General features: G+C 40.0%; 2 protein-coding genes across 4 annotated transcripts in view; one reads left to right on the top strand and one right to left on the bottom strand.

The window, feature by feature from the left end:
• Window positions 1-58: 58 nt before the first annotated feature.
• The window catches only part of METTL9 (methyltransferase 9, His-X-His N1(pi)-histidine), a 50,047-nt gene continuing 35,146 nt past the window's right edge, over window positions 59-14,959 (bottom strand). For 2 of the 3 annotated variants that reach the window (XM_061401405.1, XM_061401403.1), the window contains exon 5: window positions 59-2,314. In XM_061401405.1, coding sequence (XP_061257389.1) covers window positions 2,109-2,314 — 206 coding nt within the window. In that variant the 3' untranslated portion in view covers window positions 59-2,108. The remainder of the gene's footprint in view (window positions 2,315-14,959) is intronic. The other variant, XM_061401404.1, reaches the window with a different exon arrangement.
• Window positions 2,330-14,668, top strand: IGSF6 (immunoglobulin superfamily member 6). The gene is made up of 6 exons (XM_061401406.1): window positions 2,330-4,833; window positions 8,495-8,851; window positions 11,394-11,500; window positions 12,318-12,365; window positions 12,715-12,792; window positions 13,958-14,668. The coding sequence occupies exons 1-6, from the start codon at window positions 4,767-4,769 to the stop codon at window positions 14,012-14,014; spliced, it is 714 nt and encodes a 237-aa protein (XP_061257390.1). The 5' UTR covers window positions 2,330-4,766; the 3' UTR covers window positions 14,015-14,668.

Genomic DNA, 14,959 nt, shown 5'->3' with positions numbered 1-14,959 from the left:
GGTCTTCTTAATTCCTCCAGTACAACCTTAACTTGATATGAAACACTTACACAAGGAATGGTGCAGACAAGAAGGCAGTTTATTGTATCAGTACTTTGGGGAGAAAAAAAGAAAAAACATGATTCCATTTAAGGGGAAATAGTCATTGACGCTCAGTAAGCAACACTGCCATCTAGTGGAATGATGATATACCACCAAGACTTTCAAGACCAGGCATGAAATGTGAGCGGATTTGATGGTTTAAATTTTCACCAAAAAACGGCACTTTTGAAAAGCTGATTTTCAGAGAACCTCAGATTTTGAGAAAGTATTTGTCTTTAAAATGCATAAATGTATGTGCTTTCTCTGATTTTGGGGGGAAAAGAAGGAGGTTTGTTTCTTTTTTTTTTCCAAATAGACTATCAAATTAATTCTCAAAGTTAATGAAACACTTTGGAACAACCTGCCTCTGAGCATCTGTCACTCGTGCACTCTTGTTCAGCAGTCTAAACAGCAACCCCTGATGATGAAGCTTATAAAGAAGCAAAACTCAACTGTACAAGAACTACATTAAATTTACTCATTTCCTCTATTTTTACAATCTAAGGTGCTAAGTATTTGCACTTCACTTATTTGAATTCCTGGGGGGAAAAAAAGCATTTGAAAGCACCAATAACGCTTTTGCAAAAATCACATAACCCAACTCTTATTACGACTACACAATAACGGTGGAAGATACTGGTGTCAGGACGTGGGAATGCTGTTCTTACTGAATAATAAAGTCATTCTTCTCAAGGCTTTAGTTCCCCTTTATGCCCAGGTGCTGCAGTAAATGTGCTGATTTGATGACTTCTATGAGCATATAGATGAGAATAGTTAATGTAACACCTGACTGACAAAAGCAAGTTGTGAGAATAACATATGTTAATAGGCATGATCTCAAATTGGCATCTCTATGATTACTGAGATTTTAGATTCTGGGTTAAGTGCTCTGCTCTTTGGAATATCCACAATGGTTATCGATCTTGGTAATGAGCTCGTTGCAACCTTTCTGGATATATGGTTGGAGGCACTCACAGATTCTAGAATGCATGAGTCTGACATGGTTTTCTCAAACCATACTCCTGGCAAACTATAAACTCAGTTAAGGATTTCGAGAAGAGCCAAGTTCTGTGAAAGAGGTATATACAAGGACAGAGTTAAGAAGCTGAATTGAAAGAATATTAGGTGGTGTTCTTGTCAGTAGACAAAACTGAATGTTCCAATTCTGAGAACCTGAGATTGTCCAGAAAAGCAAAATTCTGAGTGTAGGACACAAGTTACCACAAAGTCAGAACCCACTGCTCTGAATTTCAAAAAAAAAAACAAACAAACATATATATATGAGTTGGGGAGTGAGGGTAGTCCCTGAAGTACATCTGAATGAGGCTGTTCTTTTGAGAGTTAGTCTGGGTTGCTTGTGTTCATCACAATTTGCAGTAATCACCCCACCCCAAGTCTAAAGCCTTCCTTTACCATATATTCTCATCTACTTCATCTTTCTTTCACATATGCTACTACTTGGGCACACCTGAAGCAAAGCAATTAAAGATGCTTGGGAAGCCTTATAGTAACTCCAACATGATGCCAAAGTCACCTCCAAAAAAAGTTTATTAGCATGATTAAAAACATTTTCTGGAATAATGACAGAATTTCTAAACATGAAAGAGGATCAGTGGCTATACTTTATAACCAATATTTGCAACTGGAAAGACAGCTTTATTGCCCAGTCTTCATTTTATTACAAACAACCCACATTTACTGGTTCCCTGTGAAGTCATGACTATTGCTTTGGGAATGAGTCCCTACTGCAATTAAGTATAAAAAATATTTTCCATAATCGGAGTGTGACCTGCATTACTGAGTAAAGAGTTGATAAAAATCCTCAAAGAGTTGGTTTTTTGTTTTTTTAAAAAACATTTCTTTTACACACTACAAAGCAATAATTAGTAATTTGGCTTTTAAAATTCCTACATGATATTTAGAATGGCAGTCCCCAAAGGTCCTCCCTTCACATAACTGAACTTGCAGATCCTCTTCCGGAGTGTACATTCTTGGGCTGGACTCTGAAGACCTCAACCTCCACTTGTTTATACGGGTTTGAGAACAAAGACAGCATCATCCAGAACGTAGTAGTCATTATACATGTCACCTTCACACAGGTATGGCAGTCTGGTGAAAGCTTCAATAACAAAACCAGCTTTTCTGAAAACTTCAGGCAGACTATTCACTTGTTCTTCCCAATTCTGTCCCTTGATTTCCAAAATTTCCGATGGTTTATCCCACTTGCCACCTACTAAAACAAAAACATGAAGTTAAATTCTTGAACAAACAGATTACTCAAAAGAGAGAAGAGGGGAAGAACAATATCTGCTAAGGACTTGGTGTGTGCCAAGCACTGGGTGCTTTGATGAATGATTTCCCGGGTGACCCAGCGGTAGGACAAAGAGGAAGTAGAGACAGGAAGACTGAAGAACGTGCCCCAGCTTGCAAGGTTAATGAACACTGGGACAGAAGTGTAATCCCTCATTAAACCAGACCCAAAGCCCACACTACTACTTGCTCTGACAGTTTCTTGATATCACCCTCCCTTAGACTGACTGGTGTGTAATGGTTAATAGGTTTGGAAAACTGCTTATTAAATATTGAGGCAGAGTGTAACAAAGTTTGAAAGAGTGCTTTGGATAAACGTAAGAAAACGCCACTAGTGTAGTAAAATCATGCCACATATTAACTAGAGGGGTTTATCAGGCTGAAAGTAAAAATAGGTTAACGGAGGGTTTTAATTTCTAAAAAGAGATCATTTGGTGTGCTTTTCAAGGGAGGTCAATCCACTCTCTAACTTTGCAGAAGAATTTCACACAAGTTAACCTCCAGAACCAGAGAGAGGATAACATACTAGAATGGATGAATCAACCTAGCATTTCCTGGAACAGTGACTCAAGTCTGTGTTAACATTAGTCATTTCCAAACCCATGAGCGTCAGATGCCCAGGTACTAGGGGGCTAGAAAAAGTCTTCAGTTCACATACATACCAAGCACTGACTACAGACACACACACACAAACACACACAGTGGTATATATAAAATCTGGGGGGTGCTTTCAGACGCAACTATGATGTAAAAAAAAAAATACACAGTAATGCTAAAAGTATTACTAAATACAGATTGAGAATAACTTTCTGTAAATGACAAAATATATAATCAACAGGTGCCAAGCATACACACAGTACAGTGGAGAGGGTTTCATTCTTTCCGGCAGCGAGCACCCCTCTTCCCCGTGGAAGGCAAAGCCTGGGGAAGCAGCTTCCCCCTCCTCTTTCTCGCAGCTCAGGCACTGGTTCATGACCTCAAGTCAGAAACACTCCCCTGAGACCTGGAATGAGGAGCAAGTGGCCCAGAGGTGGGGACGTGAGGCTCCTTCTCTGGGAAGGCGGAGCAGTGGTGTGAGTCCAGGCAGCTCGGGCAGCACGGAGCAGTACCACTGACAGGCTGTGGGCCACGCCAAGGCAGCAGTGCTTGCCGGTTGGCAGTGCTCTTCGGATCAGCTTTACAGCAGACTTCGGGGCATGCGTCTTGTATGTAGACCGCAACACATGATTCTCCAGTCCTCCCAGGGACTCACTGTGCTACCCTCAAATCCTTTCAATAAACTCCCTTTTGCTTATTAAGCCAGCCCAAGTCACTTTCTGCTGTTTACAAATAACCTGACTGATGAAGCCCCCGAGGGACTAGGATGGGGTTCTGGATGACAAAGATTCCACACATTTATTTCACAATAAAAGTGGTCACACAAAACTGGGCACAAGGGCTTCCCAGGTGACTTAGTGGTAAAGAATCTGCCAATGCAGGAGATGCAGATTCGAACCCTGGGTTGGGAAGATCCCCCAGAGAAGGAAATGGTAACCCACTCCTGTATTCTTGCCTGGGAAATTCCAGGGACAGAGGCGCCTGGCAGGTTATAGTCCATGGGGTCGCAAAGAGTTGGACATGACTTAGTGACTAAACAAAACTGGGGTACAATTAGTTAATGGCACCCAACTTATTTATTCATTGTTCACTGATTTTTCTCTTGTCTCTACATGAAGATGGACTTCCCAGGTGGCGCTAGTGGTAAAGAACCCATCTGCCAGTGCAGAAAATGGAAGACATGTGAGTTCAGTCCCTGGGTTGGGAAGATCCCCTGGAGGAGGGCGTGACAACCCACTCCAGTACTCTTGCCTGGAGAATCCCATGGGCAGAGGAGCCTGGTGGGCTACAGTGCACAGGGTCGCAGAGAGTCGGACACGACTGAAGTGACTTAGCACACTACATGAAGATATTTCCTCCTGCTTCTCCTTGATTTCCAGCAGTTATCAGCCCAGCACCAAGAACAAATTAGATGCCCAAGAGCAGAGACTGAACTGCTCTAGAAAATTTAAGTATGAGTTATCTGTCAAACAATACTTTCTAGGAATATGCACCAAGGTAAATCAAAATCTCACCCAAAACATCTAACATCTTTGAGGATTTGTAAAACCCAAGAAAAATGTGACCATATGAACATTTAGAAATGTGCTCTAGGCTAAAATCTCAACTTTAAATGGTGAAACTGGATTACAAACAATCTTTACACAATTTCAAAAAGTTCCCAATTATGCTTCCTCAATAAGAGTTCCTCTCTTTGTTTCTTCCTTACTTAGAAAAAAAAAAAAAAAGCCAAAACTCTCTTCAAATACACTCCCCACACCTCATACATACACACAGAAATGGAGACCGTGAACAGAGGAAAGATCATTCTCAGTCTGGAATTCAATCTGATTCTGTTTTATGTCGGTAAGGTTCTTTTATTTTCCCTCCATTTTATTTAAATCAATTGCTACTTTTCATCTAAAAATTCATTTATATTTTAAGCCCCTACAGATTTTTAAATGTATAACATTATGGAAACTGTCTAAAGTGACAAATTTCCTTTTTTCTCAGAGAAATAGGTAATAAAAAAACAGCTGAGAAAAAAAATTAATATTAACATTGAAAACTTCCTTTGCTATCATGCTGCTTTAGAGAAGAGTACCTCACCAAACAAAGGCTTGAAAATATTCATAAAATCACATTAATCATTAACAATTCAGTTCCCATACAGGCAAACTGACTCTGAATTAAATACTTAAATATTTTTAAAGAACAGTCTTTCAGAAAAAGCCGAATTTCTATAAATTGAAGTACCTGTCATTTTAAAAAACTGCAATGGCTCCTTCCTTGAAAAATAACCATATCACAAATACATGGATACTTTTGCCTGTTTTTTCTCTATGAGAGAGTTTCCTGTATCACAGTTCTAATAATTTCATCATTGTTCTAAAAAATCTCATAATCTCAGATTTGCTCACAAAGTTTGGGTCATAGGCCAGGAAAGGGAACAAAAGCTCTTATTTTTTTCTCATCTGTAAAGAAATATTTTTAAATGTTAACAGTGATTTGGTGGGGGCAGAGCGGTGAAAGGACTATGGGTGATGTTTTTGCTTCTACTTTCAGTAATAAGTCTATTTATTTCCTAATAAGTGTATATATATTACTTTTATAGAGTAGTCTAATTAGTATTATTTTTCAAAAGAATTATCTTTCAAAGACATATACTGAAAGATGTGCAGACAAATTATCTGGAATTTGCCCTAAAATAACACGAGATAAAGGCACAAGTAGGGAGAAGAGCTGAAACGAGACTGGGCTGAAGTCAGGTGATGGCGGAGAAGCTACTGTGCTGGTCAACTACTGCGTACGTTCGAAATTTTCCATAAAGGCGTTTTTTAGAAAGTTCGGAAATTACTTTTCTATGTATTTTGTAGCTTGGTTTTCAAAAACAGTAATCTTTTTTTATTCCCTCCACTAAGAAGATAAACTTTCAACCTTTCCAGAGGGTACTGTGTTTAAAAGAACCCCTACAGGATATGAGAGCTCTTAAAGTGCAGCTCTTCAGAGTGGGCTGCAGGCTGACACAGTATCCAAACTTCCCTTTTGCACTAAGCTGCCGCCTCATTCATGGCGCGGGGCTGCGGGGGGAGCAGCCGTCTCCTCACAGCCTGGGCTCTCACAGGAAACCACTGGACCCGGTTTTCTCCCTTCTGAGGTGGTCACGAGCAGAGATATGAAACTTCTAAGTTGCAAGTATTTATTTTACCCTGGAACACTAGTTCTCCAAGAAAAATGTTAAAAGGTAGCTTCCCTTTTAAAAACTACCTCATGGAGGAGTTGACACTGGGACCTTGCTGATTAACCTCACGACTCTGGCAGGCCCACTTCAAGTTCCCACACTTTAACGATTATTATACCTTATAAAGCCGTTTCCACCAGCCTTAGGAGAGAGGCTAAGCCCCTTGGCTGAAGACGCAGGAAGCCTGGTCTTCTCCAGTGACTTGACTTTACCCGCTCATCTGGTTTACCTTTACCAGGTTGCTAAAAAGCTCCCAGCTCATCTCCAATTGCACAAATAACAAAAATTACAACATGGTGAGAAGAGATCTGGGTCACAAATACCATGATTCTAGTTTTAATTCTTCTGCTCTGGGTCAGGACCTATAAGAAAAATGTTAAGTGACAAAAAGCCCATATGAAACTTGTATCAGACAACTTGGATTATTTTTTAATTTTGTGTACAACAGCAAAGGGAAAAGTCAGACAAATAAGCCCATGTAGAAACACGTAACCACACAAAGTCAGAGTGAAAACACGCACAAATTCCACTTTGCCTCAACCAACAGTATTTCACATACAGCCTCCCTTGCCCCCAAAATGGCTCAGGGCAGGTCTTCCCAGTAATAAATAACGGAGCAGCTTTCCAGCTTCACGAACCTGGGATTAGATAGAAGGCCACATAGGGACCCACCCCCATGACAGGGAAGCAGCATGATGTGGCGGCGGGGAGAGCACTGGATGGGGCGTCTAGTCTCGGCCCTGCTGACATGACGTTGTGAAGTGAAAGTCGCTTGGTCATGTCCGACTCTTTGCGACCCCATGGACTATACAGTCCATGGAATTCTCCAGGCCAGAATACTGGAGTCGGTAGCCTTTCCCTTCTCCAGGGGACCTTCCCAACCCAGGGATCATACCCAGGTCTCCTGCATTGCGGATGGATTCTTTACCAGCTGAGCCACCAGGGAAGCGCAAGAATTCTGGAGTGGGTAGCCTATCCCTTCTTCAGCGGATTTTCCCGACCCAGGAATTGAACTGGGGTCTCTTGCATTGCAGGTGGATTCTTTATCAGCTGAGCTCTCTCTCTTTAGAGCTCTATTTAGAGCTATATCTAAAATGGGCATATGATCCTGTGGAGACAGGAGTGGCCATGGCAGCAGAAATAGCTCCTTTCATTAAATACTTACTTAGACCCAGGTAAGTAAATACTCCTTGTGCACTGATGGCCTCCATGAAACTTCCTGCTAACCTCATGATACTCAACACTATCCCCCTTTTGCTAATGAGGAAACAGACCAGAAAGCTAAGAACTAGCAAGACCTAGGATCCAAACTCAAATGTCTACTCCTAATCACAATACTGCTCAAGTAAATTAAAGCTACAAGAGGCTACAAAGCAGCACACACGAGCCAGGAAAGAAACTAACCTGCTGGGCAGTGGCATGGCCAGCTCATCAGGCCTCTGCTCAGCAACGAAAGGCTGGCTGAGCCAGGGCTGCAATTTCCCAGATGTACATACTGCCTTTTACAATGTTTCCCTTTGGGACAACTAGACTCCCTGAAGAACAACTGTAAACTGTCATGAATTCCTAGCAATCACAACCTTAAGAGGCAGGAAAAAAAAATCCCTGCTGCTCATGTGCTTTGATACCTATTGCTACACTGAATGCAATACTCCTATGAGTCCAGGGGTTCAGATAAGGAAACAAGCTCCTATAGAGCAATTGATGTGCACAGGGAGATCAACTGACAGCTCCTAAGTACACCACGAGTGTACACGTGGACCCCGACCTTCTAACTCAGATCTGCTGTCACCTCCAGCAAAGGAGATCCCCACCCCACCCCCAGGGCTGCCCTTTAAGTACCAGACATCACTGTGCTCCAGCAGCCTGAGGTCAGGAAACTCAGAGGGTCAAGAAAAGTAAGGAACACCAGCGTCTACCTTTTTTTTAAGTCTTAATTTTTTGGATTGAAGTAGCTACCATCTATGGGGTCACAAAGAGTCGGACATGACTGAAGCGACTTATCAGCAGCAGCAGCAAAGTTAATGTACAAGTTAAAAAAAAGTTAAGGGTGTACCGTAACTTTATAATAGTGATTCACAATTTTAAAGGTTATACTCCATTTATAGTTATCATAAAATATTGGCACCAGTGTCTACTTTTAGAGTCTTGTCTGTGCTGAGAGTGAGGTAAAAACAAGAAAGCCATGGTTTTCAGTGGATTCTTCAAAAATGTCGATAAAACAGGAGCACAGGACAAAGGGAGGTGAGACGCCCACTGATCAAGCTCCTCTGCTTCCTCCTACAGGGGTCGCGGATGACTGCACCGTCTCAGTGTCTCAACCACCTGAACTTCAAGTGGACTACATGCAAAAGGTCGTAACCTTGCCCTGCTCCTTCTCCACAGTGGGGTGCCCCGCAGAGCAACCAAAATGCCTGTGGTTTCGCTACGGGACTCATGAGTCTAAGAACCTGTGCTTGAATGGATGCACAAGTAAGACAGACAAATACACACTTGAGAATCCGGCACAAAACCAGGTTTCCCTCACTGTGAACAGGCTGACTTTCAATGACAGTGCAATCTACGTCTGTGGAATAGCCTTTCCCAACTCAAAGCAACCAAGAGCTAAGCAAACGGGAAGAGGGACTGTGCTTGTGGTAAGAGGTCAGTCAAAGCTTTATTCCCGTACAGTGTGTCCTGCTTGGTCCCTTAAATGCATCACTTACTTCTATGCAGAGATTAGGAGATACATCTGATAACTTAATAGCTCAGCCAGTGAACAGTGTGACCCTCACACTAGCCAACATGCAGTTTGGACTGATGAACTACTCCAATCCCATCTCTCGGCCTCCGCGGACACAGTCAGGGTTATGTCAGGTGCTATCCTCTCTATGTCCAGACTTCACTGGCAAAGGCTGACCAGCTACGTCCTCCTTTCTCCATGTTACACACATTGAAATATGACGTTTAACGGAGAGCCCTGTTAGGATCTCGCCTGGTATTGCACCATCTAGAACAAAACACTGAAGAAGCAGAAGCAATCAATAAATTGAACCCATTAAAAAAATATGCATTATGAAGAATAAACACAAATTTTAGGTAAAGCCACTGGGGGACCCCTGACCTTACCCCCTTGTGCATAGATAATGAACAGAAAAAGGGTCGGTGTGGTTTCCTTAGATTTACTAAAATCCATGACAATCTCCTCATGCAGGTGAGGACACTGAGCCTAGCTAAGACCTATAAATTATGAAATTGTGAGGAAAAGCTTCACATGATTCTGGAGAAAGGAAGAGAAGAACAGTAACTCCATGCTTTTCTCAGACCTCTCCCCTTTAAAGAAACTAGTACGATGAGCTCTGAGATCATTAAAACATAAACTCAAATTGATCAGGCTTTTGGTTTTAACACAGGACTTCGAGGAGCCCAGATTGTCCTATATTACAATTCTTACTTTGGTGTTCTAATGAACTTTTGCTATTTCACCATCATTTAATGTTAGTTTACGCTCACTTGTAGGGGTAAATTATAAATGAGTTAATGCACATAAAGCACTTTTAATGGTGCCTGGTTTATATCAAATAATTAATGTCAGCTAAGGAAATCAACTCTGAATATTCATTGGAAGGAGTGATGCAGAAGCTCCAATACTTTGGCCACCTGATGTGAAGAGCCGACTCTCTGGAAATGACCCTGATGCTGGGAAAGATTGAAGGCAGGAGGAGAAGGGGGCAACAGAGGATGAGATGGGTGGATGGCATCCCGGACTCAATGGACTTGAGTTTGAGCAAACTCCGGGAGATGGTGAAGGACAGGGAAGCCAGGTGCACTGCAGTCTATGGGACCTGAAAGGGTCGGACACGACTAAACAACAGATATTAACACAAACACACAACAGCCGTGGCAATTTGTATCTCTCACTGCATGCATGTGTCTTCTATAAAAAACAACAGCCAGAAGAAAAATGGTTTGTAAAGAAGGAGGTCTCAAACCTGCAAGTTCATGTGATGAAACACCCTTCTTAAGAGTAGGAATGAAAATACGATTAAGACAGAAACAGCAATTTCCTACCTTTTTAACAGAGCCTCTAATTTCACACTTGAAACTTTTTTAAGTTTTACAGATATGGTTGATTTGTTAAGTTTCACAAGAAAAATGTATGTTGTATAAACTGAGTTCACAGGATAAGCATCTACGGGCTTATTTAGTTGAAAAGCACAAGTTATTCAGATAACAATTACAAATTTAATTGGATTCTGTACTTCAAATAATTGTGTACTTGAAGATGTGGTGTGTTACTTCATCACTACCTAGAGAACAGGACACTTACTGCAGCGAGGGAGAAATTCAGAATGTACAAATGGATTCAATAATTCTACTTCCAGCTTTATTAGAAAGAAGAGACACACAACACCACTGAACATACAAGCGTTCAGTGAGCACCATAATCTTAGTGTATGGCCTGCTTACCTATGTGTACAGTTCAAGGTCATAAACATATGTGGGAAAGAATTTTAACTCCACAGACTCTTGGTGACACTTGTATCTACTAAAAGAAACTTAAAACGCCCTTGAACAACCTGTCTTGAAATGTTTATCTCACTTTAAGCAACAATTTACATAAAAAGTGATTCTTAGCATATGACAAATAATTGAATTTATTAAAATTTTAAGTTTTAAAAATGAGTAACATTTTGGGCATAATACACTTAAAGAACTAATGAACTGGCTTTAACTATCATATACTTGTTGTTGCTGCTGCTGCTAGGTCACTTCAGTCATGTCCGACTCTGTGTGACCCCATAGACGGCAGCCCACCAGGCTCCCCCGTCCCTGGGATTCTCCAGGCAAGAACACTGGAGTGGGTTGCCATTTCCTTCTCCAATGCATGAAAGTGAAAAGTGAAAATGAAGTCGCTCAGTCGTGTCCGACTCTTAGTGACCCCATGGACTGAAGCCTACCAGGTTCCTCCGCCCATGGGATTTTCCAGGCAAGAGCACTGGAGTGGGGTGCCATTGCCTTCTCTGATCATATACTTGAGCGCCTTCTAAATCAAGAGCCCCTGAATAAATTTTTATATGAATAGCCAAATAGCATAAGCTCATGTGTCCCCCTTAACATTTAGTTTCAATTACACTTTATACATATATTTGCAATAATATGTTTCAATAGTGACTGTCTCTTTCTCTGTCTATAATTAACAAAGAGATGAAGGTTCTCAGCAAGGAACTGCAGTCCGCCCTGATAGCCCTCTTAGTCCTGTTCTCTATCTACATCACCAGTGTGCTCGTGATCCTCATCGTCCTCACCAAAGTAAGTCAAACATCTTGCATTAGATGTCCCTATGGCCTTGAAAATTATCCTAAGGAAATAATTTCCATCTTTCCACATGTTGGGAGCCTCAGAAATAGCTCACCTAATTAACATATCCCTTTGCATCTGCAGGAAATACCTACTGCAGAAGAGGTCTGCAGAAAAAAGCAAAAAGTTTTCATCACTGAAAATTATTAACCAGAGTACACAATTTATATGGTTTTCTATGGGATTAAGAGATCCTTCTTTATAACCATCAGACACACGCTACTTTTCCACTGGTGGGGAAGGTATGAAAGGCCTAAGAACAATCTTTAAGAGTGAAAAAGGTTAACGAAAGAGACTGGAGGGACTTCCCCGGTGGTACAGTGGCTAGGACTCCATGTTCCCAATGCAGGGTGCCCAGATTCAATCCCTGATCAGGGAACTAGATCCCACATGATACTTCTAAAAGTCCTGCATGATGCAATTAAGACCCGGAACAGCTAAATAAATATTTAAAAAAGAGAGAGAGAGATTAGACACTGCCTTAAAATATCTTTAAGAGGCCTAAAGTTTTTGAGAAAGACTATACTTCTCATTGTTCACATGCTATAAGAGGGGATATGTATGCGTTATATTAAGATTACCATAAATCCTATTATCAATATCAGCTTGAGCTATTAATAAAAACACCTCAGAAGTGACATGAAAATTACTCTTACTGCATATTACTTAAATATTAAGTTCGTTTAACCTTATTATGGTATGAGATATCTGCCATGATTGTTCTGAGTACATAACATGTCTTGTAAGACTTTCCTTTTCTTCCTGACAGGCAAAATCTAACACTCAAAGAAAGAAAGAAACAGAAGAATCACAAAAGGTACACACCAATGCTGGTAAAACATCTTCAGAATTGTGGTTATTAACTATTTTACATTGAAAATAATTTAAGAAACAGAACATCATCACAGAACAACTTTCGTACTGTTTCCTATTGTTGATAAAAATTATATTCTCAAGTGGTAGAATATATGGCAAATTGACAGGTCTCAATCATAAATTCTACTTAATATACTCAAAATACAAGAGTTAACTGTAGGTACAGATGTGTTGGGTGGGGTAGTTTCTAAGACTGGTGGCCAATAAAGAAAGAAAAGGCTCAGATAACGTGCAATAATCATTGCTTTTCATCATAAGACAACATTTTTTTTTCTTATTTGTATTTATAGAAAAAGAGTGCTCGGCGTATTTTTCAGGAAATTGCTCAAGAGCTATATAGCAAGAGACAACAAACAAGCCAACAAACTGTAAGTGTAAAATATCAAAAAGATGTAAGGCGAAAAAGCATGCTTAACTAAAAAGATATAAAGCATGTTTAACTAAAAAAACTTGGCTGCCAGCAAGCTGTCAATAATCAAGTTTTTCTTTAAAAAGAGTCTGAAAGAGGACTTTCATAAAATGCATTTGTTTTGATAAATACGTAACAAAGGACATCTGATGCAATATCAAATAGACACCAGGTTGGCATCTTAGTGACATGAAATCTTTCTGAAACACACTGGATACAGGTAATGTTTTCAATACAGACAAGGATGCTTTTGTGGGTTGAAAGCTTCTTTGGACTGTATCTTGCATCAGTAGTAACCATTAAGCAAATGTTGCAAACATCTGTGGATCACATTATACAGAAAACTTACTTGCTCACATTAGAAAAGACAGATAATAAGAATAAAAGATGAGTATTTCTTCAGCCTTTGATGTTTAGTGATAGGAAGAATGTATATATTGACTATAATACATTCTGATAGTCCTTACACAGTCTTAAAGTCCTATAAAAACAGGTTTTTTCAAACAAGACATTGTTTTACAGCTAGTAGAGCAGACAGTTTCCACGATACCTGATCAGACTTTTCAGATTTAAATTAAAATATATACAAAATAAAGAACTTATACACTAGCAGAGATATTTTCTTAAACAGCAGCCATGAGGGCAAATGAAACAGAATTCTGATACGAGATGTGGTTTTTTTAAATCTGATTTCTAAAAAGGATTTTCATCCAGGAAATAGTATCATCTAAATAGTCACTTCATCCTTCAATGTATATAGAAGTACAAAAAGAAGTGATTTAATTATAAATACCTAAGATGCCACTCTGAATAATTACAAATGCATGTTCACACTCTTCTTTTATTGACACAGGCACCTTTCAGCAGAGAGGCCAAATTAAATGGCTAGAAGACAAGCCTGGAAGTAGGAATTTTAAAGCCCTCAGTCAGGGCTTTGACAATGGCATGTAAACAAGAAAGTTATTCTTTAGTTCCCACATCTTACTCCAAATAAAGGCAAAGTGGAAACTGGACCTTTATGGTTACTGGAGAATGCAAGACGGCACTGTAATTAATATGTCGCTCTTAGTGTGGTGTTATTGGTTACAAAACTTAAAATGTGTCTTGTTATTTTACTATTGCAGGAAAAAGACAACACTTATGAAAACAGAGCAGCGCTTTCTAACTATGAAAGACCATAGAAGTCTTCTGACTTTCAATGAAGTCACTGAAAATCCCACTCCAGACATTATGAAAGTATTAGTAGATATACACCCATCAGGTTTTTTTAGAAAACAATTTAAGGTAAATGGAAAAGTCAACTAGCTACAAGAAGGATGCCAGAGAATATAAGGAGACTATTACTAATGGAAATTACCAAAATACTAAAACCCAACAAAATGCAACTGAAAAATACTTTCCTAATTTGCTAGGTAGGAGAATTCTAAGTAGTCAAGCATCTTCAAAAGCTTCCAATTAAAGCATATGTCCTTCTGTATTTGCTCCATTCGACATAACCACACGATGACTGATACCCTGAAGATGATCTGAAGTCACACCAAGTGCCTCAGTCTTGCCTGGAAGAACTGTCTTTATGGTTTCTAGATGTGGTGGGCCAACTAGACCAAGTTGGCAGGGAAAGAGGAACGGAGAGAGGAAGGAATGTATCAAAATCTGAGTTAGAGAAAAATTATCTTGAACAGTATTTTGCAGCAAGTATTATTTCCTCTAGTGTTGCAATGGGCCAGTGGCACAGTACACATTTTCCTGCCAGGGTATGCAAAACAACTTACATCCTGCTACCAACAAAAAGTGAGGGCACAATAGAACACAGCAACATTTTAGTTATGATAACATTTTAGTTATTTTAACAAAAAATCCAAAGCAGAAGGTTCAGCCAGAGAAAACCTCAGAATAAATAAGCTACAATGGACTCTAGGTGTCAGTCTTGCGCCAAATAACAGCACCAGGGAAGGCTTTGGCAAAGCACTGGAACTGAGCAAGCCTTTGCCATATATTTTTTTCTCTTTTAGTAAGTCATTGTATTACACACACACATACACACAAAAATATACCTATGTACACACACACATTTATACAAACCTACACTTTATACATAGTTGGGATCATACAGAGTATAGTTTTGT

The sequence above is a fragment of the Bos javanicus genome, chromosome 25, assembly GCF_032452875.1.
Source record: "Bos javanicus breed banteng chromosome 25, ARS-OSU_banteng_1.0, whole genome shotgun sequence".
Taxonomy (NCBI): Eukaryota; Metazoa; Chordata; class Mammalia; order Artiodactyla; family Bovidae; genus Bos; species Bos javanicus.
The sequence above is the reverse complement of the archived record's forward strand: the minus strand, read 5'-3'. Positions and strand labels throughout refer to the sequence as shown.